This window comes from Cnephaeus nilssonii, assembly GCF_951640355.1.
Source record: "Cnephaeus nilssonii genome assembly, chromosome: 4".
Lineage (NCBI taxonomy): Eukaryota > Metazoa > Chordata > Mammalia > Chiroptera > Vespertilionidae > Cnephaeus > Cnephaeus nilssonii.
In genome coordinates this window covers 103,351,952-103,374,771 of record NC_137075.1, presented here as the reverse complement: position 1 = coordinate 103,374,771, position 22,820 = coordinate 103,351,952, and the positions used below count along the sequence as shown (strand labels likewise).

Genomic DNA, 22,820 nt, shown 5'->3' with positions numbered 1-22,820 from the left:
TATTTGACTTCTTTCACCAGTGTTTTTGTTCATTGTACAGCTCCTTTACATTTTTTGTAAGGTTTACCCCTAAGTATTTATATTTTTATGTTATTGGAAAACATTATACCCAACAATAGCAGAATACACATTCATTTTAAGAGGTTTATCAATTTTGTTGATCTTTTCAATGTACCAAATTTTTTGTTTCATCAATTTTTCTCTATTTCTTTTTAAAAAATTATTGATTTATTTTCGTATCTTAGTTACTTACCCTGCTTAAACCTTGGATTTAATTTTCTCTTCTTTCTATAGTTTCTTAAAGTAGAAGTTGAGGTGATTGTTTTGAAATATATATTCTTTTCCATCATAGATGTGTCCAGTGCTGTTAATTTCCCTCTGGGTTTTGCAGCTGCATTACATAACTGTCAATGTATTGTTTTTTCATTTTTCTTCAGTTAAAAATACTTTCTAATTACCTTTTTCATTTCTTTGTGATCCATGGATTATTTAGGAATGCTCGTTCGGCTCCAAATACTTGGGAATTTTCCAAATATCTATTAGTGATTTCTAACTTAACTCCATTAGGGTCACAAAACACACAGTGCATGTTTAAATCCTTTTAAATTTATTGAGATTTGCTTGATGTCCTACAATATGATCCATTTTGGTAAATGTTCTGTGAGCACTTGAAAAGAGTGTGTATTCTGTTGTTTGTTGGGTATAATGATCTACAAATGTCAATTACATCAAGTTGATTGATAGCATTATTCAACACTTCTATATCTGCTCTGATATTTCTATTTGTTCTATTAGTTAAAAATGGCTGGCTGAAATTTGTGACAATGAGAATAGATTTGTCTTACTTACTTTTAAAGTTCTATTAGTTTTCCTTTATTTATTTTGAAGGTCTGCTAGTAGGTACATAAACATTTAGGATTGTTATGTTCTCCTGATGAATTGACTCTTTTATCATTGAAAAAACCCACTTTATCCCTGATAATATTCTTTCCTCAGAAATCTACTTTGCCTGTTATTACCATAGGGATTCCTGGTTTATTTTGATACTGTTAGTTAGCATGGTGTATCTTTTTCCACCTTTTTACTTTAACTTATTTGTGTCTTTATAAAACATGTTTCTTATAGGCAGCATTTAGTTGGATATTGATCGTGTATTTTAATTTTATATAGCAATCTTTTCCTGTGAAGTGGTTTCGTTTTCCTGTTTTAATTTAGTATAATTATTTTTTAAAATATTATTACTCTTATAAACTATATTTTTATTGATTTCAGAGAGGAAAAGAGGGGGAGAGATAGGTAGAAACATCAATGATGAGAGAGAATCATTGATCAGCTGCCTTCTGCATGCCCCACATTGGGCATCGAGTCTGTAACCTGGTATGTGCCCTGACTGAGAATCAAACAGTGACCTCCTAGTTCATAGGTCGACGCTCAACTACTGAGCCACTCCAGCCAGGCTAGTGTAATTATTAAGATAGTTAGGTTTAAACCTATCATCTTGCTGGTTTTTATTTGTTCCATCTATTCTTTTTGACATTTTTTCTGTCCTCTCTTTGTCTTGGATTAATTCAGTATTTTTTATGATTTCATCTTATCTCCTTGGTTGCTTTATTATCTGTAGCATTGTATCGTGCTTTATTTTTTGTGGTTGCTTTAGCGTTTATAGTATACTTCTTTACCTTTATCAGTCTGCTTTCAAATCATATTGCATCTCTTATTGTATTGTATAAGAACCTTACAACAATATACAAATTTTCAACTTTTCTCCTCAGGGTCTTTGCACTGTTGCTGGCACACATTTTCCTTCTACATATATTAAAATCCCCACAATACTTTTTTTTTTCTGGAAACGGCAAATTATTTAAAGAATATTTAATGATAAATAAGTATTTTGTATTTCCTTATATATTTACTATGGTACTAGAGGCCTGGTGCACGAATTCATGCACCAGTGGGGTCCCTCAGCCTGGCCTGTGGGATCAGGCCGAAACCAGCTCTCCGACATCCCCTGAGGGGTCCTGGATTGCGAGAGGGCGCAGGCCAGGCCAAGGGACCCCACTGGTGCACGATCAAGGCTGGAGAGGGACGTGGGAGGTTGGCCAGTCGGGGAGGGTCTGCGGGAGGACTCCAGGTTGTGTCTGGCTCGTCTCGCTCAGTCCCGATTGGCCGGACCCCAGCAGCAAGCTAACCTGGTCCGAGTGTCTGTCCCCTGATGGTCAGTGCACGTCATAGTGACTGGTCAACTGGTCGACTGTTTTCCCCCTGGTGGTCAGTGCACGTCATAGCGAGCGGTTGAGTGACCTTAGCATATCACTAGCATATTATGCTTTGATTGGTTGAATGGACGACTGGACACTTAGCATATTAGGCTTTTATTATATAGGATTTCTGTTCCTTTTCATTCTTTTGTGTAGATTTGGGTTTGGTATAATTTTATTTCTGCCTTAAGGACTTAAAATTTTTGTTTTCAACAGGCATGTATATTTCAAAGAACTTAATTGGAGAAAAATGGTCTTTTATACTTACTTACCCAATTAGGTACCATATACCTTGCTTTTCCTTCACTCCTGAATTTCCAAGTTTTCCTCTGGTATTATTACTCTTCAACCTGAAGAACGTCCTTTAGCATCTGTTGTTGACAAATTTACTTAGTTTTTTCCCATCTGTCAAGATTGGTATTTTTGCCTTTATTCCTAGAGGGTACTTTTGCTGTCTATAAAATTCTGGGTTGGGCACTCCTTTCTTTCACCATTTTCAATGTGTTCCACTATTTTTTTTTTTTTTACTTCCATAGTTTCTGATGAGAAATCCATAGCATTTCAAATTATTTTTATGTAATGCTTCATTTCCCACCTCTACCCCACCCATGAGGTGGTTTTAATATTTTTTTCTTTGAGGTTTTTAGAAGTTTGAATGTGTCAGGGCTTGGTGTTTTCTTTTATTTTATCGTGTTGTTTTTTTTTTTTTTTGGCTTGCTGTGCATCTTGACTCTAAATTTATGTCTTTCACCAAATGTGGGCACTTTGGTCAGTATTTCTTCAAGTATATACATATAAATTGACGTACACACAGACATATACATGCACTGCTCCACTGACAAAAATATTTAATCTTCTGATATTATTCCACAGGTCCCTAAGACTTTGTTCATTTTTGTTTCTATCTACAAGTTCACTGAGTCTTTTTTATTTCCCATTTTGTTATTGGGCTTATTCCATGATTAAAAAAAAGTTTTTCAGTTCTAAAATTTCTATTTAAAAATATAATTTATGGCCCTAGCTGGTTTGGCTCAGTGAATAGAGCTTCACCCTGCGGACTAAAGGGTCCTGGGTTCAATTCCAATCAGGGGCACATACCTGGGTTGCGAGTTCGATCCCCAGTGCAGGGCTTGCAGGACGCAGCTTATCAATGATTCTCTCTCATCATTGATGTTTCTATCACTCTCTTCCTCTCCCTTCCTCTCTGAAAACTATAAAAATATATTTTAAAAATTTCTATATGTATTTAATAGAGAAATATGCTAATTAACCAGGACACTGTAATGGGTTGACCAGACAGGAGGAGGTTGCACGCATAGTGTCAGGGACAGGGCGGCAGGGGGTGGGCCTGATCAGCAGTGGCCACGGCTGCTTCAAGGGCCAGAGAGGGAGGCAGGACCAGACCGGTGACTTGAGGGTGAGTGGCGCTGTGCGATTTCGAATTGCGCGCTGGGCTCCTAGTATATATATAACTTCTATTTCTCTGTTGAGGTCATCTGTCCATTTATTTCAAGAATGTTTATCTTTATCTCATTGAGGATTATTATAATAGCTGTTTAAATGTGTCTGGTAATTCCAAGATCTGGATCATTTCAGGGTTGGCAACGTTTTATTTTTTTCTCATGGCTACTGTTTACATTTTCCTGGTTCTTTATATGTCAAATCAATTTAAGAACACATCCTGCAGATTTTTAGCATTATATTGTCAGATCCTGGGTCCCGGGGAAATCCTGTGGAGAATAGTGATTTGTTTGTCTCAGTGGGCAACCAACCCAGTTAGATTCAGTGAGCAAGTTCTTCTCTCCTCTTGTGGGCAGTGGTTCCACTGCAGTGTTCAAAACCTCTGTGAGGCTGAGTGTAAAGGGTTAGTTTCAGACCTAGGCAGTGGTCATATGGTGCTCCACTACTTACAGCTTGAGCTGTGCTTTGACTGTGTCACACACCTGTAGCTTAGGGACTGTCCTGGGGTGCATATCAGTTCATACACAGAATGGGAGGGTTCCCTGCTCAGCTCTCTCCTCTCCGGAGTTTCTCCCTCACTGTCTCCCTAGGGCCTGGTTCTCTGGCCCAGAGAGACGGAGTTCTCTCCCAGGTCAACCTTCTGCTGTGTCACATGGTGACCACACTGGGCTTCCTCTCTCTACATTGTTCTAGAGAAGGATTGCAAAACTACAGTCCCTGGGTCCAACTGGCTCACTTTGGAGAAAATAGTGGAAAAAAACAACGTGGGTTTCCCTCCTACTGGTTTTACAATAAGGTCACTTTTCCCCAGTTCTTTTGTTCAGATTCTCTCCCCTGGGTTTCAGGTATTTGTACTGCATGCCAGAGTAGTGTGGTTCTGTTCCGGGCAGGGCTGGAAGAACGAGATGGAGATAGTTTTACAATTTCCAATGCTCTCTGGCTTACAGAGACCCCCCCCTTTTTTTTTTGGTCTCTTTGGCCAGAATGGTGGATTTATTTCAGAATTTTTGCTGTCTGTGCCCACTATAATAATTCCTAAAATCAGCCAGTCTGTGAGTCAGTGTCAGCAATGAAAAGATGCCCTCCCAAATATAAGTAAAAACCCCAAACTGAAAATCCCACAGACTTAAAGCCTCCCTTGCCATATTGGTGTTTCTTCACATTTCGACTTCCTGCCCCTAACCCACCTGCTGTTACTTTTTAGTCTTCAGGTAATTGCATTGTGAATTTGTTTTACTTGTAATTTGTGATAGAGGGTGAGAGGCCATTGCGGGTTTATCCCATTAGGGGTTCAAACTAGATTTTGTTTCATTTAAAAAAGTCAGCCTTTTCCCCTCTCTAGTGTGTTTGGAATCATTTCAGTTGCTATGCTCTTCCAGTTCACTAATGTTTCCTCTTGCTGTGTCCCATCTGATGTTGATCCCACTCAGTGTATGTTTCTTCTCAGCACTGTGTATTTCATGTGTAGAAGAAGTTCGTTGGGGTTCTTGTACATCCTCCATGTCTCACTTAGCTTGGCCGGTCTCTCCTCTACCTTCGTAAACATTTGCTGTATGGTTATAACAACTGGTCTGTCATCTGTTACTTGCGGATTCAGCTGGTGAGAGACAGAGTCCGAGGCTGTGGTTGGTCGTGTTCCTAGGCTCCTTCCACGGACACAGCTAGGAAATGGTTTTGTTGTTAAGAAAAAAAGCACCATTGGTAGTACTGGTTTTTTCCAGTTCAAACTTAGGATTTCAGAACTTTTCCTTGGCTTCTTTGCTTATATATTTTTTATTTCTTTGACAGTGAAAATTTTTATTTCTGTCTTTCTTAACACAATTTTTTTTTTGGTATATTGACACTAGCAATTTCATGACTGAAAACAGTTTAAGATTGCTCTCAGTTGATTTTGTCCACAGTGCATATCTAATTAGGGTTTACCATCAAATTACTGTTCATAATGTATATTCAACTAAGGACCTACCATTAAATTACTGTGCTTTCACATCTCCCAAAATAAATCCTATTTATGTGGTTAAGCTACTAGCTCAATTCTTGGTTTGTTTCATTTGCTTAATTTTTCTTTCACATTTTAGAGACTGCTTTTTAAGTTAATTTTGTTGTATAATGTTATAAAATATGTACGTTGTTCTAGAGAAGGGATTGCAAAACTACAGTCCCTGGGTCCAATCTGGTTTACATTTTTAAAGGGCTGTCACACACACACACACACACACACACACACACACACACACCAGTGACTGTATGGGGCCCACAAACCCTAAATTATTTATTGTTTGGCCCTTTACAGAAAATTTCTAACTTCTACTGCCAACCCTGTCTCCTCCATTCCATTCTCTTCCTTACTCTAGCCCAGGGTTCCTCAAACTTTTTAAACAGGGGGCCAGTTCACTGTCCCTCAGACCGTTGGAGGGCCGGACTATAGTTTAAAAAAAAGTATGAACAAATTACTATGCACACTGCACATATCTTATTTTGAAGTAAAAAAACAAAATGGCAAAAACACCCGCATGTGGCCCGCGGGCCGTAGTTTGAGGACGCCTGCTCTAGAGGCTGACTTATTCCTTTACTTACTTGGTTTCTGATTTATCTCCCTACTGTTTTTAATGTAAGCAAACACATACATATATTCATAGCATCTCTTCAAGTTACTTCCCACCTGTTTTTCTCCCACGTTGCTTTTTCCCTGAGCAGTGAATCTGGAGGTCACCCCACAGCAGGCAGGGAGGTAAGCCTCATTTTTCTTCCAGCTGCAGCGCATTCCGGAGTGGGATGTGCTGGGCTTTCTTTAACCGGTTCCTTCCTGGTGTTTATTTCAGTCCCTCTAATTTTTTATTCTTAAAGTCGTGCTGTTTTCAGGGGCCTCGGCTGCTATCTTTGGGAGTTTTGCCAGTGTCGCTTCGGGACTGGTCCCTCCGGGGGGCGGAGGACAAGTCATGTGCGACTGTGTGATGGCCCCAGTTCTCCGCACAGGGACCGTCCCGCTCACATTCCTCTCCCTGATGCCCCACGGCCACCTAAGGGAGAGGGTGCCAGACTTTTGGCGTTTGCCAATGTGATAGGCAAGGAATGATACCTTTGTGTCATTTATTTATTTATTTATTTATTTTTAAAATATGTTTTATTGATTTTTTACAGAGAGGAAGAGAGAGAGACAGAGAGTCAGAAACATCGATGAGAGAGAAACATCGATCAGCTGCCTCCTGCATACCCCCTACTGGGGATGTACCGCAACCAAGGTACATGCCCTTGACCAGAATCGAACCCGGGGCCCTTCAGTCCGCAGGCCGACGCTCTATCCACTGAGCCAAACCGGTTTCGGCCCTTTGTGTCATTTAAATGGTCATGTCCAATGAGCAAGGACTAAGGACTGGTTGCATTTCCTTTTATTGACCTTTCTGTTCACTTTTCTTGCTCACTTTTGTGTGGAACTCGTGGTCACTTTCATCTGTTTTTAGAAACTGTCTGTATTTAGGAATAGTGACCTTTGCTTCTCATGTAAGTTGCAAATATTTCTCCCATTTGTCTTCTTTACTCTACTTATTTATTTCCTCGTTTTTATGCCACGCCACAGTGATGATGATGATTTTCATGCAGGTAAATCTACCCGTCTTTCATCTTACTGCTTCTGGCCCTGGAGTCATAGCCAGGAAGGTTTCTCCAGTCCCAGACTGTAGAAAATTCAAGCATCTTTTCTTCTCCTGTTTTTATAGTATCTTTTTAAATTTCTGATCCTTTTCGAATTTACTGACAGCACACTCTCGGTGCTCACTGTTCTGCTTGGCCACTTTCCCTGTGTGAATTTAAGCACAGAAAGGGGCCCTTACCCACGCCTCCAGTTTGCCAGTGTTGCTTCGAGTCTGGTCCCTTGAGGGGGGCTGCAGGTCAGGCGCATGGTGGAGGACAAGCCATGTGCCTGACCCCATTTGTGTACCCACTCACCCCCTTGTGCAGATACTCATTCAGGACACCCGCCCATGCAGAGACCCCTCGCATCGCAGCATTTGAAAGAGACCAGCATGTGCATTTTCAGGGAGAAGGAATTGAGATCTGGGGGAAAGGGATTTGCCAGGGACTCTCGGCTCCATCCTGGGGACTCGCTCCTGCCTGCGGGGGAAGGGAAGGTCCATGAGCATCTGTCGTGTGGTGGCCCCGAGCCAGCCTACCACCTCTGTTGACTCCCAAGCCAGAGGTCCTGTCATCGTCCCCGCCTTCAAATGTGGCGCCGGAAGCACGGAGAGGCAAGTTGCTGCCCAAGGCCCTGCAGCCAGAAGAGGCCGCCAGGCTCCTGTACCCGGCACCCGCCTCCCCCTGGGGAAGGGAGGCCCCGCTCGCCTGGCCAGTGATGTGGAATGGAGCGCAGTCGCCCTGCCCTCCCCTCCTGCCCCACCGTGGTCTCGGAGCTCCTCGGAGAATCAGTTTGCCTGTGGCTGCCTGTCCCAGCCATAGGCGCTCCCTGTGCACGAATGTCACCCCGGCGCCTGCCGGAGCCGGTGGCAGCCGCTCCGTGGGTGTTGCCTCAGCCCCGAGTGCCAGCGTGTGCTGGCAGCCAGAGGCGGAGCTCACTGCTTTGCAAGTTGTTCTTTTGTTCATTCATCCATTTGTTTATCCACTCATCCCTTATGCAGATACTCATTCAGTACACCCGCCCGTGCCCGCAGCGTGCTGCCCAGTGCGGGCCAGGGGCGACCCAGGCCTGGGACAGGTGTCTGTCCCCAGGAGCTCAGGTTCTGGTGCTGGGAGCCCAGAGCAGTGTCTCCCCTCGCCTTGCCTTCCGGTTTGGGTGCGGTGAGGGCAGCTGGGGCCCGCAGTGCTGAGAGGCGCCAGAGACCAGACCCCGAGAGGGAAGGGCTCCCCTGGGCACACGTAAGTCAGCCGCCCGGCCAGGACCACGCCTCGCCTGTACCCCGGCCTCACACCCGTTGAAGAGGCAGGGACCCAAGGGAGGGAAAGCGTGCCCTCGGGTGGACCCCAGGGAGCCCGGGCATCCGGTGTGTGGTGGCCACGCAGCTGGCAGGTTTTCAGGGCATCAGGTGGCTTTCATCAGCACTGACTGTGCCATGATCACGCCTTCCACTCTCCCCGGAGCCCTAGACCTTGGCCAGGAGGTGCTTCCCCAGCGAGGCCGGTTGCCAGGCGTCTGGGGAGGCTCCCTCTGGATCCAGCTAGTTAGGCCCGCGAGCACCCCAGCCCCTGGGCCGGGCCGCGCCAGCTGTCGGCGTAATTAAAGTTGCCATAAAACCCACCAGCTAGACACGCGAATGGCTCCTCGGCGGGCCGGGCACGAGCAGTCGCGAAGGCCGGTAAATCACGTTCCGGGCGATCGCTTCAAAGGGCAGCCTCCGCCGCCGCCGTGGCATCGGCAGGGCTCGCCCATAACACGCCTTGTTTCCCAGCCATTCGGTTTTATGCCGCCCTAATGAACTGGGCCATTTCCATCATTCTCGGGAAACGTCCGGAACGGCGGGTTCGTTCTCCTGGAAAAGCTGGGCTGGGGAGGCGGGTGGTGTGTTGGTGGGCACCCGGGCAGCTCTGCGGCCCACATGCCGAGGCCCGGCTCCCGCTTCTCTGTGGGCCATGCCACCTGGGTGCCGCCGCCTCCCGCTGTGTGGCCAGGAGACGGCTCGTGTGAACCCCCCGCCAGTGGCTGCCGTTTAACAGGCGCTGGGCGAGGGGCAGGGGCCCTCCTCCTCCTCCATCCTCTCCTGGGTCAGTGTGTGTCCCGAGGGGGCGCCCTGGGGGCCGAGGTACTGCCGTGGTGCCAGGGGCAGCTGCCCCCACAACTGGGGAGGGGAGAAGCGTCTCCGTGCACAAGCCGTGTCCAGGGACACGAGTCCAGCACACTAGCCTCTCCTGGAAGGGCTGCCCGGCCCTCTCTGCGCCCGAGCCCGTGACAGAGGCTTCAGGAAAGGGGGGCGGAAGGTGGTCAGGCCCCCGGTGGCCCAGGCGAGGGAGGCAGGGGGTGTCTGGGGGCGGGGGATTGGGGGGACAGGAATGGCTCGGGGGATGGGAGGAGCAGATGGATTTGGACCCAGTAAAGAGTGACTTAAGAGCCAAGGGGAGGGGGCCTCCCCATCATCCCTTCCCTCCTCCTCCTTCCTTCCGAGCAGATTCTAAGCGCGCCTGGGGTGGCACTGCCCTGTCAGTGGGAAGGATGTGCAGGTTCATGAGAGCAGACGTTGGGGACGCCACATCCCTCCCAGGCCCCGGGCCGCTGCCCCAGCCCCAGACTGGTCAGCAGCACAGCCGCTGTGCCTCCTGGCCGTCCCAGCCTTCCCCCATCCCGCACTCGGGAGACTCAGGACCCCGGAGAGGCACGTGGGCCTGCGGGTCCTAGGGAGGGAGAGCAGCAGCTGTCCCCAGCCCTGCGTTCAGAGACTTGCAGGGATGCCCTCTCTTCTGCCCCAGACCACCCCTCGGCTTCAGGGGCCCACCCAGAGATCACCCTGAGTGGGGGCTGCTTCTGAAGAGGTTGAGAGAAGAGCAGTCATCTGTTGCCCACCCTCTTAGGAATTTGTCCCAACACTTACTGAGGCAGGAATTGGCTGGCAGGAGACGGGTGTGGGCCCCAGGGAAGCAGCTGGGGCTGGGGGAAGCTCCACCACTCCTGGCTGTGTGATCTTGGCAAATCCCTGCATCTCTCTGAGCCTCAGTGTTCCTCATCTGCAGAATGGGTCTCCAAGCACCACCCCCCCCAGTCTAAATTGGACTGATGGAGTGTTGTATTTAATGGGAATTTGACATACGTACATTTGAAAGAGGATGATAGAAAAGTCTGCAACATTTGAAAGGCTGTGAACTCCAGTTTTTAAAAAATTTGTCAAGATGGCTCAACATTGGGCTGAGGTATGGGCGAACTGTTCATGCTGTGGCCGCATGGTGGCGCCCTGGGAGCTGAGAAATAGGCGGCCAGGGCAGCAGGCAGGCCAGAGGCACAGTGCCCTGACTGCCATTTCAAGTAGAATCTTTTGTGAATTTGTTAAGTGGAGGTTCTTGTTAGTCTCCGCCCCTCCCTGGCTCCGCCTCGCACCTGTCGCTGCCAAACCAGTTGTCTTAGAACAGCAGGTGCAGGTGATAAAATGCTCTGAAGAAAGCGGAACAACTGCTGGACACTTAATCACATTAGTTTACGAGGCAGGAGGCTTTGGAATATTGGCGATGATGCTAAGATATAAAAAATGTCTTTACATCATAGCTATACAAAGGATCATACGAGAATATTATGAAAGACTACATGCTACCAAATTCATTAACCTAGAAGAAATGGATTGGTCCTAAAAATATATAACCTTCCTAGACTAAAACATGAAGAATTGGAAAATCTAAATAGACTGATCAGCAGTGAGGAAATTGAAACAACCATCCAAAACCTCCCAAGAAATAAAAATCCAGGACCAGATGGCTTCACCAATGAAATCTACCAAATTTCAAAGAAGATTTAAATCCTATTCTTCTCAAACTCTTACAAAAAATGGAAGAAGAGGCACTACTTCCTAACAAATTCTATAAGGCCAATATATCCCTGATACCAAAACCTGGCAAAGATAACACACACAAAAGAAAACTATAGACCAGTATCTCTGATGAATACAAATGCAAAAATCCTAAACAAAATACTAGCAAATCCAATGCAACAGTATATGCAAAAATAATACATCGTGATCAAGTGGGGTTTATTCCATGGGCACAGGATGGTTCAACATACGAAAATCAATGCAATAGGCCACATTAACAAAAGAAAGGATAAAAATCATGCGATCTTATCAATAGATACAGAAAAAGCATTTGATAAGATACAACATCCATTTATGATTAAAACACTCAATAAAATAGGACTAGGAGGAAAGTACCTCAGCATAATAAAGGCCATATATGATAAACCCTCAGCTAATACTGTACTCAATGATGAAAAACTGAACATTTTTTCTCTAAGATCAGAAATAAAACAAGGATGTCCACTCATCACTCTTATTCAACATAGTTCTGGAAGTCCTAGACAGAGTAATGAGGCACGAGAAAGAAATAAAAGGCATCCAAATAGGGAAGTAAGATGTCAAACTTCGCTTTTTGAAGGTGACATAGTTTTGTATATAGAAAACCCTAAAAACCCCACCAGAAGACTATTAGAAACAATAAACAAATACAGTCAAGTTGCAGGATACAAAATCAATTTGCAAAAATCTATTGCCTTCCTGTATACTAACAAAATTTCAGAAAAAAAAGAAAAATTCCTTTTGAAATTGCAACCAAAAGAATAAAATACCTAGAAATAAACTTAACAAAGAATGTGAAAGACCTATATACTGAAAATTACAAAGCATTATTAAAAGAAATTGAAAAGGACACAACAAAATGGAAAAATATCTTGTGTTCATGGATTTGGGAGAATCAACATAGTTAAAATAGCCATATTACGCAAAGCAATATACAGATTTTAAGCAATTCCCATCAAAATACCAATGTCATTTTTAAAAGATACAGAATGAGAAATCATCAGATTTGTATGGAACCACAAAAGATCCTGAATAGCCAAAGTAGTCCTGAGAAAAAAGAACAGAACTGGAGGTATCAAGCTACCTGACTTACATTTATACCACAGAGCCACGATAATCAAAACAGCATGGTATTGGCAGAGAAACAGACACACAGATCAGTGGAATGGAATAGAGAGCCCAGCTTTAAAACCAAATGTACTAGTACAGTGGTCGGCAAACTGCGGCTCGCGAGCCACATGTAGCTCTTTGGGCCCTTGAGTGTGGCTCTTCCACAAAATACCATGTGTGGGCGCACACGTACAGTGCGATTGAAACTTCGTGGCCCATGCGCAGAAGTCAGTTTTTGGCCTGGGCGAGTCTATTTTGAAGAAGTGGCGTTAGAACACTCAAGGGGCCAAAGAGCCGCATGTGGCTCGCGAGCCGCGGTTTGCCGACCACTGTATTAGTACATGGACAGATAATTTTCATATATATATTATTGACTTCAGAGAGGAAGGTAGAGGGAGAGAGAGATAGAAACATCAATGATGAGAGAGAATCATTGATCGGCTGCATCCTACATGCCCCACACTGGGGATCGAGCCCACAACCCGGGCATGTGCCCTTGACCAGGAATTGAACCATGACCTCCTGGTTCATAGGTCGTCACTCAACCATTGAGTCACGCCAGCTGGGCTGGACAGATAATTTTTGACAAAGGAGCCAGAAACACTCAATGGAGTAAAGATAGTCTCTTCAATAAATGGTGCCAGGAAAACAGGAAAGCCACATTCAAAGGAATGAAACTGGATTGCAGTTTGTCTCCATGTACAAAAATTAATTCGAAATGGACCAAAGACCCAAATAGAAGACTCCAAACAATGAGTTACATAGAAGAAAATATAGATACCAAACTTATGGACCTTGATCGTAGAGAACATTTTATGAACTTGACCCCAAAGGCAAAGGAAGTAAAGGCAAAAATAAATGAATGGGACTAAAACCAAAAAGCTTCTGCACAGCAGAAGAAACTGACAACAAAACAACAAGGCAGCCAACCAGATGGGAGATGATATTTGCAAACAGTGGCTCCGACAAAGGTTTAATTTCCAAAATATAAAAAGAACTTGTAAAACTCAACACCAAATCAATTAAAAAAAAAACCAATCAAAGAGTGGGCAGAGGACCTGAAAACACTCCTCTCTCAATAAGACATACGAAGAGCCAATAGATATATTGAAAATATGTTCTACCTCACTGGCAATCAGGGAAATGCAAATCAAAACTACAGTGAGATACCACCTCACACCTGTTAGAGTGGCCCTTATCAACAAGACAAGCAAGAACAAGTGTTGGGGAAGTTGTGGGGAGAAAGGGAACCCTCATCCACTGCTGGTGGGAATGTAGACGGGTACAACCACTACGGAAAGCAGTCTGGCGATTCCTCAAACAATTAAGAATAGAGCTTCCATACGACCCAACAATCCCTCTCCTGGGTTTATACCCCAAAACCTCAAAAACATGTATTCACAAAGATATATGCACCCCTATATTCATTGAAGCATTATTTACGATGGCCAAGACATGGAAACAACCAAAGTGCCCTGCAAAAGAGGGCTGGATAAAGAAGCTGTGATACATGCACACAATAGAATACTACTCAGCTGTAAGAAAGGATGAAATAGCGCCATTTGCAGCAACATGGATGGACCTTGAGAACATTATGCTAAGTGAAAGAAGTCAGCCAGAAAAGGCTAAGAACCATATGAGTTCACTCACATGTGGGATATGAAACTCATGGACACAAACAGCAGTGTGGTGGTTGCCAGAGGGAAGGGGTGGGGGAGAAAGGGGTCCTAATATATGGTGATGGGAGAAGATGTGACTTTGGGTGGTGGGCACACGGTGCAATATACAGATCTTGTAACATAGAAACCCACACCTGAAACCTATATGTTCATGGCGACCAATGCCACCCCAATAAATCCTTTATAATAAAACCCTAATTGCAAATCAACTGAATGGCGGAACAACTGGTCACTATGATGCACAGTGACCACCAGGGGGCAGATGCTCAATGCAGGATCTGCCCCCTGGTCTTCAGTGCGCTCCCACTGGGGGAGTGCTGTTCAGCCAGAAGCCAGGCTCACGGCTGGTGAGCGCAGTGGCGGTGGCGGGAGCCTCTCCCGCCTCCGTAAGGAGCGAGGGGTCCTGGACTGCGAGAGGGCGCAGGCTGGGCTGAGGGACCCCTCCCCGCCTCAGTGCACAATTTTTGTGCACTGGGCCTCTAGTTTAATGTAAAAAAATAAAGGGAAACAAGGTTTTAAATAAATGAATAAATAAGTAAATAAGTAAATAAATAAAACAGATTGCTGATAGCTCTGCTACCCTCTGGTACCCTACAATTTGTTATGGGAATAAAAAGCCAAGCCTTGTTCCCCCCGCTCCCCCCCACCCGCCCTTGCCCCCATGTCTAAAGCTAACCTGCTCACTATGGTTCTGGCTTTATGGTCTCCGAGAACTTTAACTCCCAGCAGCACAGCTTCTACCCCAGGGCAATAGGCTGGGACGTTGTGAGCTTGAATTACGTGCCGTCTTCAGAAGCAAGAATGGCTCCAGGTTGATGGACATCCCTGATGCCCCTTGGGTGCCCTTGGCTAGGCGCAGGCCCTTCCCTCAGCCTGCCCTGGTGGCTCTCTGGAGGACCAGTCTGACCGGAGATCATCACACCTCCCTGGGCCCCGCACCAATGGGGGTGGGGTGAGTGTGGGAGGGGGACTCTCCACGAGGAGGTGCTATCAGGCAAGGCTGTGGGAGGTGAGGGTAGGTCCTGAGCAGACAGACATTTTCCTGGTGGAAGCCGAGGGCCCCAGGTCTCCCTGCAGTAGCCCCCAGTGCCACAGCTCGCGCGCCTTGTCCCACACACTGCGCTCCCTCACCCCCGTCCACTGCCTCCCTGTGGAGGCCTGCCCAGTGCTCCGGGCCACCAGCATGACGGGCGCCCGCTCTTGCAGGTGGTGAGAAGCTACAAGGCGACCATCCAGCAGACCTTGGACATCCTCTTCCTCCAGGAAGGCTCCGAGTTTCTGAGCAGCACAGACGCTTCGAGCCGGGACTCTGCCGATCGCACCATCATCGCCTGGGATTTCCGGAGCTCCGCCAAAATCTCCAACCAGATTTTCCATGTGAGAAACCCTATTTGGCATTGCTTTCTGTCTCAGCCCCTAGGTCCCAGGTCACTTCCTGTGGAAGACGGTTCAGTAGGCGGGATCTTTGCTGACAGATTGGCTGCCTGAGATTTCTAGGGCAGGGGAAGGCGAGTGTAAGTCCCCAAGCTCCATTTTACAGTATCTCCCTAACTGTCCTCCCACTCGTCCCCGCCCTGCACAGCCACCCCACAGGGTAAGGGTGTGGAGGGGCAGCCAGTACAGATGGGCTGGTAGACGGCCGAGCAGCTCGAGACACCCCTACCCTTTCTGGGCCACCCCAGCCAGCCCATGGAACTCTGCCCTCCTTCGCTGAATGGCTTTGGCAGGAGCTGTGACTCGGGGGTTCAAGCAGAGAAACTCGAGTTAGACCACCTGAATTATGGTCCTGGATTCACCACTTACAAACTGGGGGTGCTGGGCCCATTACTTAGCCGTTTTGATTATCATTGTCTTCTCAGAAAATTGACGGTGAGAATATTACTTGCCTCATAGAGTGGTTTTGAGAATTTAAAGAACACTTATTAAGGGTCTAGAATGGTGCCAGGTACAGGGATTGCTTCATAAATGCATTACTTATATTATCACCATCATCACCACTGTCATCACCACCATCATCACCACCACCACCACCACCACCATCGTCACCATTGCCACCACCACTATCATTACTAATCACCATTATCACTGTGATCACCACTACCATCATCATAACTATCACCATTATCATTATCATCATCACCACCATCCCTATCATTATCATCATCACCATAATCACTACTATCACTATCATCATCATAACTATCACCATTGTTACCATCATCATCACCATCACTATCATTATCATCATATCATCATCACTACCACCACCACCACATCATCATCATCATCATTTTAACTATCACTATCATCACCACCACTGTAATCATCACCATCATTGTTACCACTGCCATCACCATCACCATCATCACCACAACCATCATTTAAGATTTCAAATAAGCCATGGCTAATCTCTTTGGTGCTCCCACCCTGAATTTAAAAATATGTGTCAGGTGTACATGCACACCTGTTCCCTCTCCTTGCTTTCCCCTTGTTTTCAGATGGTTCTGAGTGACCCTGAGCACCTGCCTCTAGATCTCACTTTAGGGTCCAGTGTAACCTCTTAGGAAAAGCAGGCCGTGGGAGGGAGATGGGGGGCACGTCTGACCACCGGGGCTTCCTGCCTCCACCAGCCCCAGTGGAGAGCCGGGGAAGCGAGTGAGGTGGATGGAGTGCTGCTGGCCTGAGCTGTCCCAGACGCACACCTCCTTGCCGGCAGCATCACGCCGGGGAGCTCATCATGGGGCCGCCGCGGCATCCATGCCTCTGATGGGCACACTAGTCTGCAGCTGGGTACTATTAGTCCGACTGCTCCTGCTTTGCCCTCTGAACTTGGGCAACTCTAAGAACGTGAACAGACAGGCGCCGCTGAGAAGGGAGTTCCCAGGGGTGCTTCTGTGTGGCTGAGCCCATCAAACAGTGAGATCTCCCTGCCGGGTTTTGAACACTGTTCTCATTTATCTTCTCACTTGATCACTTACCTCTTCACTGACGGTGCATTTGGACCGTGTGGGACCCTGCGCTGGGCTGCCCCTGAGGGCCCCCTGTGGAATGGGGGGATGGGCACACACATTCATTCTCTATTCAGCAGTGTATTCCCACACATTTCTGAGGATAGCAGTTTGACTCCGTATCACTGGGCTGAAAGGGGGTGTTGGTAGGGCCCGCTCCCTCTGAGATGCTGGGTAGATCTGTCCCTTGCTGCCTCGTGTCTGGTGGCTGCTGGTGATACTGGGCATCCCCCCGAGCTATACGCCAGCATCTTCAGATCCCTCTCTGATCCATGTTCACATCACCCGTGTGCGTCTCATCTCCCCGTGCCTCCCTTATAAGGAAGGATACACGTGGCTGAATCTACATGTTACCACAGATTGGAGGCTTAAGCAATAATACAGGGTAACTCCCCACATCAAGATTCTTAGTTACTTCTGCAAAGACATGCCAGGTGTCATTCACGGGCCCTAGGAATTAGGATGTGAATATATCTTGGGGGCCCTTTAAGATCCACCACAAGGGCCGTGGGCCAAGAAGGGCAGGTGGCTCCTGGAAGCGCAGGAAGCACTTCCCCCTGGAGCCTCCGGAGCGAGCACAGCTCTGCTGACACCACGATTAGCCCAGCGAGACCCTGCTCAGGCTTCTGACCTCCAGATCTGTACGGTCCTAAGTTTGTGTGTTTCAAGCCACTGAGTTTGCGCCAGTTGGTTACAGCAGCAGCAGGAAACTCACACCGACCCGAAGCCAAGGTCCGGGAGGAGGGCACATGGCCTGTGAACAGAGAGCAGGGCGGCGTGTCTGCAGAGGCAGCAGGCACAGCCCGAGCATCCTTGACCCTCTGTGTGGCCCGCTGTTTCTCAGGAGAGGTACACCTGCCCCAGCCTGGCCTTGCACCCGCGGGAGCCCGTGTTCCTGGCCCAGACCAATGGCAACTACCTGGCCCTCTTCTCCGCCGTGTGGCCCTACCGGATGAGCAGAAGGCGGCGCTACGAAGGGCACAAGGTACCGCTTACCTGCCCCCCCCCCCGACCCCCAGAGGGCTGAGCATTGGCCCCAGAGCCTCCCACCACACGTTGCCAGCAACGGACTTGGGGTCAGAGTGCACAGACCTCTGTCCGGCAGATTCTGTTTTCTGCTTCCCCGGTGACCACATGCTGTGTGGCCTGGTGTCTACTCAAGGCTGGGCATATCGCTCAGCCCGGGCCCCAGCTGCAGGGGGAAAGGTTTCCTCTGATTCCGCTCCTGTGGACCTGTCCCAGAGGTTAGGGATGGGGCAGGACAGAGTCTCTAGCTCCGCCCCCTTTCATCACTGAGACCTGCCTCCTGTGGGGGAGGGGCCTGGGCTGGGTGATGTCCTCCTGGGCACCACTGAGGTAACCTGTACACAGACCCCGTCTGCAGGGAGCTCGGGCTCTGCCCCGGGCGCGGCTCCTGGCCTGCCGCTCTGTAGCGGGTGGAATGACTGCCATTGCGCAGGCGAGCTGTGGGCTCACCCGTGTCGCCCTTGCAGGTGGAAGGCTACGCGGTGGGCTGCGAGTGCTCCCCCGACGGAGACCTGCTGGTGACGGGCAGCGCGGACGGCCGGGTCCTGCTCTACTGCTTCCGCACGGCCAGCCGGGCACGCACGCTACACGGGCACACGCAGGCCTGCGTGGGCACCACCTTCCACCCTGTGCTGCCTTCCGTCCTCGCCACCTGCTCCTGGGAGGGTGACATCAAGATCTGGCACTGAGCCTTCCAGCGCAGCGCCCCTGGACAGACATGGTCGCCCCCGGCTCCCGGGGGGGTGGGGGGGACTAAATACTGAGACTGGCGCTCCACCCGGGGTCCCCAGTTCCTCTGAAATCGGGCCGGAGCCTTTTGTCTCGGTTGTGAGGCTGGGAAGTGGGCGCCTGGCACACTGCTCCTGACGCTCAGTAAATCCGCGTCTCGCTGTTTTGTAGGTGACTTCAGGGATAAATGTGTGTTGGCAGTTCCTCTCGCCGCCCCACTCGTGCCCGCTGGAGCTCGAAATGAGAATGCTGGGATCCGGAGAGGGGGCAGCCCCGCTCTGCGGGTCCTGACGAGGGGGCCCAGGGAAAGGGGGCCCTGGACCTCAGGTCTGCCCTCGGGAACTCTGCAGAGCATGGCAGCCCACCCGTCCCACAGGGCCTAGCCGGGCCCAGTCTGCTCAGGCCCAGGCCCCCTTCCTCCCCACGGAGCACTCCAGCTGGTCCCTGGGCCTCCCCAGCCCTGTCAAGGGTGCACGCTGCCCACGCCAGTGCGTCTGCCGGGTGACGGAGTGATGTGGAGAAGTGCAGGGCCCTGGAGGAACTTCGAGGGGTCAGGCTGGAAGACCCAGCTGTGGGATCTGCGGGGCCACTGAGCACTAAACCCCACCAGGACTATTATTGAGGGGCTGCCCAAGAGCCCAGGTATCCACCAAAGGGTCAGAGGGCCTGCAGATGCCATGGGTCAGGGCAGAGGGGTCCTTGGAAGGCTTCCTGGAGGAGGCAAGTGGTGAGCTGGTGAGGAGGGCGTCCCCAGCAGGGGAGTCAGTGAGGAAACATCGAGGACCTAAGGAGGAGGCCATGGGCGGGTGGGGGAGCTGCAGGAATAGTGGGTAACAGCCTCTCTCCCTGAGCCTGGCTCCAGGCTTAGTCTGCTGCCAGGAGCCGTCCTCGAGTCCGTCTCTTTTTCAGGCTGGTCCCCTTGAACCAACCAAAGCTCTGCCCGCATGGGGCGGGGATACACCCAGGGCTCCCAGGAGCCACGGTGGCTGTTCTCAGCGCTGCTTGTGGGCTTGATCAACTCTGCCCCGAGCCCAGCTGTCTGCAAGCCCCTCCCCTTGGGTGGGTGACTTACTGGGAGGAATGGCAGGTGTACTCTATGCCTCTCTCGGTTTCCTTCTCTGAACACTTTCTTCCAAAGAGCATTCTTAGAGGCTCACTCTGGTCCTCTGCCAGGTGGCGGGGAGTTCGCCATTCGCAATGTGAAAATCAGAAGCTAACTTGAGAAAGTGTGGAGCAGGGATGAAGAAGTGTGGGCTGGGCTTGCCTCACCTTCCTGGGCTGCGTGCTCACCTTGACTCGCTCATACATCTGCACGCTGGCCTGCGGCTGTCATGGGAAAGAACCCCTCATCTGGAGGTGCCGGCGTGGCTCTGAGTGCTGGAGCCCGGCCGTGGCTCTGAGTGCTAGAGCCTGGCCGTGGCTCTGAGTGCTGTGGGCCCGGCCATGGCTCTGAGTGCTGTGGGCCTGGCCATGGCTCTGAGTGCTGGAGCCTGGCCATGGCTCTGAATGCTGTGGGCCCGGCCATGGCTCTGAGTGCTAGAGCCCGGCCATGGCTCTGAGTACTGGAGCCCGGCCGTGGCTCTGAGTGCTAGAGCCCGGCCATGGCTCTGAGTACTGGAGCCCGGCCGTGGCTCTGAATGCTGTGGGCCCGGCCGTGGCTCTGAGTGCTAGAGCCCGGCCGTGGCTCTGAATGCTGTGGGCCCGGTCGTGGCTCTGAGTACTGGAGCCTGGCCGTGGCTCTGAATGCTGCGGGCCTGGCTGTGGCTCTGAATGCTGTGGGTGTGGCTCTGTGTGCTGTGGGCCTGGCCGTGGCTCTGAGTGCTGGAGCCCAGCTGTGGCTCTGAGTGCTGTGGGCTTGGCCGTGGCTCTGAGTGCTGGAGCCCAGCTGTGGCTCTGAGTGCTGTGGGCTTGGCCGTGGCTCTGTGTGCTGCGGGCCTGGCCGTGGCTCTGAGTGCTGGAGCCCAGCTGTGGCTCTGAGTGCTGTGGACCTGGCTGTGGCTCTGTGTGCTGCGGGCCTTGCCGTGGCTCTGAGTGCTGTGGGCCCGGCCATGGCTCTGAGTGCTGGAGCCCGGCCGTGGCTCTGAGTGCTGGAGCCCGGCCGTGGCTCTGAGTGCTGGAGCCCGGCCGTGGCTCTGAGTGCTGGAGCCCGGCCGTGGCTCTGAGTGCTGGAGCCCGGCCGTGGCTCTGAGTGCTGGAGCCCGGCCATGGCTCTGAGTGCTGGAGCCCGGCCGTGGCTCTGAGTGCTGCGGGCCCGGCCATGGCTCTGTGTGCTGGAGCCCGGCCGTGGCTCTGAGTGCTGTGGGCCCGGCCATGGCTCTGTGTGCTGGAGCCCGGCCGTGGCTCTGAGTGCTGTGGGCCCGGCCATGGCTCTGTGTGCTGGAGCCCGGCCGTGGCTCTGAGTGCTGGAGCCCGGCCGTGGCTCTGAGTGCTGTGGGCCCGGCCGTGGCTCTGAGTGCTGAGGACCTGGCTGTGGCTCTGTGCTGAGAGCCTGGCCGTGGCTCTGAGTGCTGGAGCCTGGCCGTGGCTCTGAGTGCTGCGGACCTGGCTGTGGTTCTGTGCTGAGAGCCTGGCCGTGGCTCTGAGTGCTGGAGCCTGGCCGTGGCTCTGAGTGCCGCGGACCTGGCTGTGGCTCTGTGCTGAGAGCCTGACCATGGCTCTGAGTGCTGGGATCCGGCCGTGGCTCTGAGTGCTGCGGACCTGGCTGTGGCTCTGTGCTGAGAGCCTGACCGTGGCCATGGCACGTGGAGCTCATGCTCGCAGCTCCTGTGAGATGGCCGTGATCGCTCTGTCCAGTTGAGGAAACGGCTGCTCGGAGGGCAAAGGGATGCGCCAGGGCCATCTGACTCCAGAGCCTGTGCCTTTCCCCTCCCTCAGATCCCTCTGTCCCAGCTGGGGCTCTGCATGGGACTGTCACCGTGTAGGGGCCCCTGGGAAGCTCGCCAGTCCCCGTCCTAGGCTCCAGAGGGGGAACTGGACCAGAGGTGTCTGACACTTGCCCAGAGTCACATGGTCAGCTGGTGGCACAGCCCACTCTTCACTCGCTGTGGGATTGAGGAGGAACATACGTGGCAGGTGGGTAGATGGTGGGTGCACAGACAGGGTTTCCCTGGTGCGGCAGGATTCCGGGTGCAGAGAGAAGGGGGATGGTAGAAGAGGGCACCCCACGCGAGGACAGCTGGCTTTGGAGGGCACCTAGGGGAGCCTCAGGCTCTGAGGCGATGTGGGGCCAGAACCCTGAATCTTAGAGGGGCTCTGGGCCAAGGCTGTGTAGCCCTTAGGGTTCTCAGCCTTGCTGCTGTTCGCGTGGCTGACACAGGAGGTGGGGGGCTGATGAGGCTCAGGCTCCCCATGGGAAAGCATCTGAGAGAGAACCCATTGGGTGCCAGGCTGCTCTCTTCCCCTCCACCTTTCCAGTTGCCCCCCTCCTCCCAGTCCAGTGAGGGTTGCTTCCCCCGTCTGCCCATGGAAAAACAGCCCCTGCGCCTCTCCACAGCCCCTCTGACTCTGGGAGGCTGCTTCCTGGGGTGAATCTGCTCCTGGGGGAGGGCAGTTGGGGTCCTCTGGCTTCCTCTGCAAAGGTGGGTCAAGGGCAGAGATGCTGGGAGCCACCACCAAGGCCCCTCCCTGGTAAGAGGCAAACCCGCCCTGGACAGGTGAAGCTGGGCAGGCCAGGGAACTTGAAGGCCTGCACTGGGCCAGGTGGTCCTCAGTGGGAAGTGGCTGGCCCTGGAAGGAGGGAACATGAAGCCCCTGGGGAGGGGCCCCCATCCCAGGTCTCGAAGAACCTATAAGAGCATCCTCAGGGCGTCAGAGATAACCAGGCACCCGGAGGAACGAAGCAGCTTGGGCAGGGACCAAGGGAAACAGACCCACGCAGACCCCACAGGATAGAAGTGCCAGGCCAGATGGGGAACCGCTGTGCCCACTGTGTTTGAGGAACTGTCTCCAGGCAGTAGGAAACTTAGAAAGTCGCATCGTGGGTTTGCCAAACAACCAGATAGAGCGGGTAGGAATGGAAAACACTCATAGCTAAAAGGAAAAGCCCCATGACTG

General features: G+C 50.6%; 1 protein-coding gene across 3 annotated transcripts in view; it reads left to right on the top strand.

Moving 5' to 3' along the window:
- WDR25 (WD repeat domain 25) overlaps positions 1-18,942 on the top strand; it is a 144,500-nt gene extending 125,558 nt beyond the window's left edge. For all 3 annotated transcript variants that reach the window (XM_079767749.1, XM_079767747.1, XM_079767748.1), the window contains 3 exons: positions 15,211-15,381; positions 17,857-17,997; positions 18,506-18,942. In XM_079767749.1, coding sequence (XP_079623875.1) covers positions 15,211-15,381; positions 17,857-17,997; positions 18,506-18,727 — 534 coding nt within the window. In that variant the 3' untranslated portion in view covers positions 18,728-18,942. The remainder of the gene's footprint in view (positions 1-15,210; positions 15,382-17,856; positions 17,998-18,505) is intronic.
- The last annotated feature ends 3,878 nt before the right edge of the window (positions 18,943-22,820 follow it).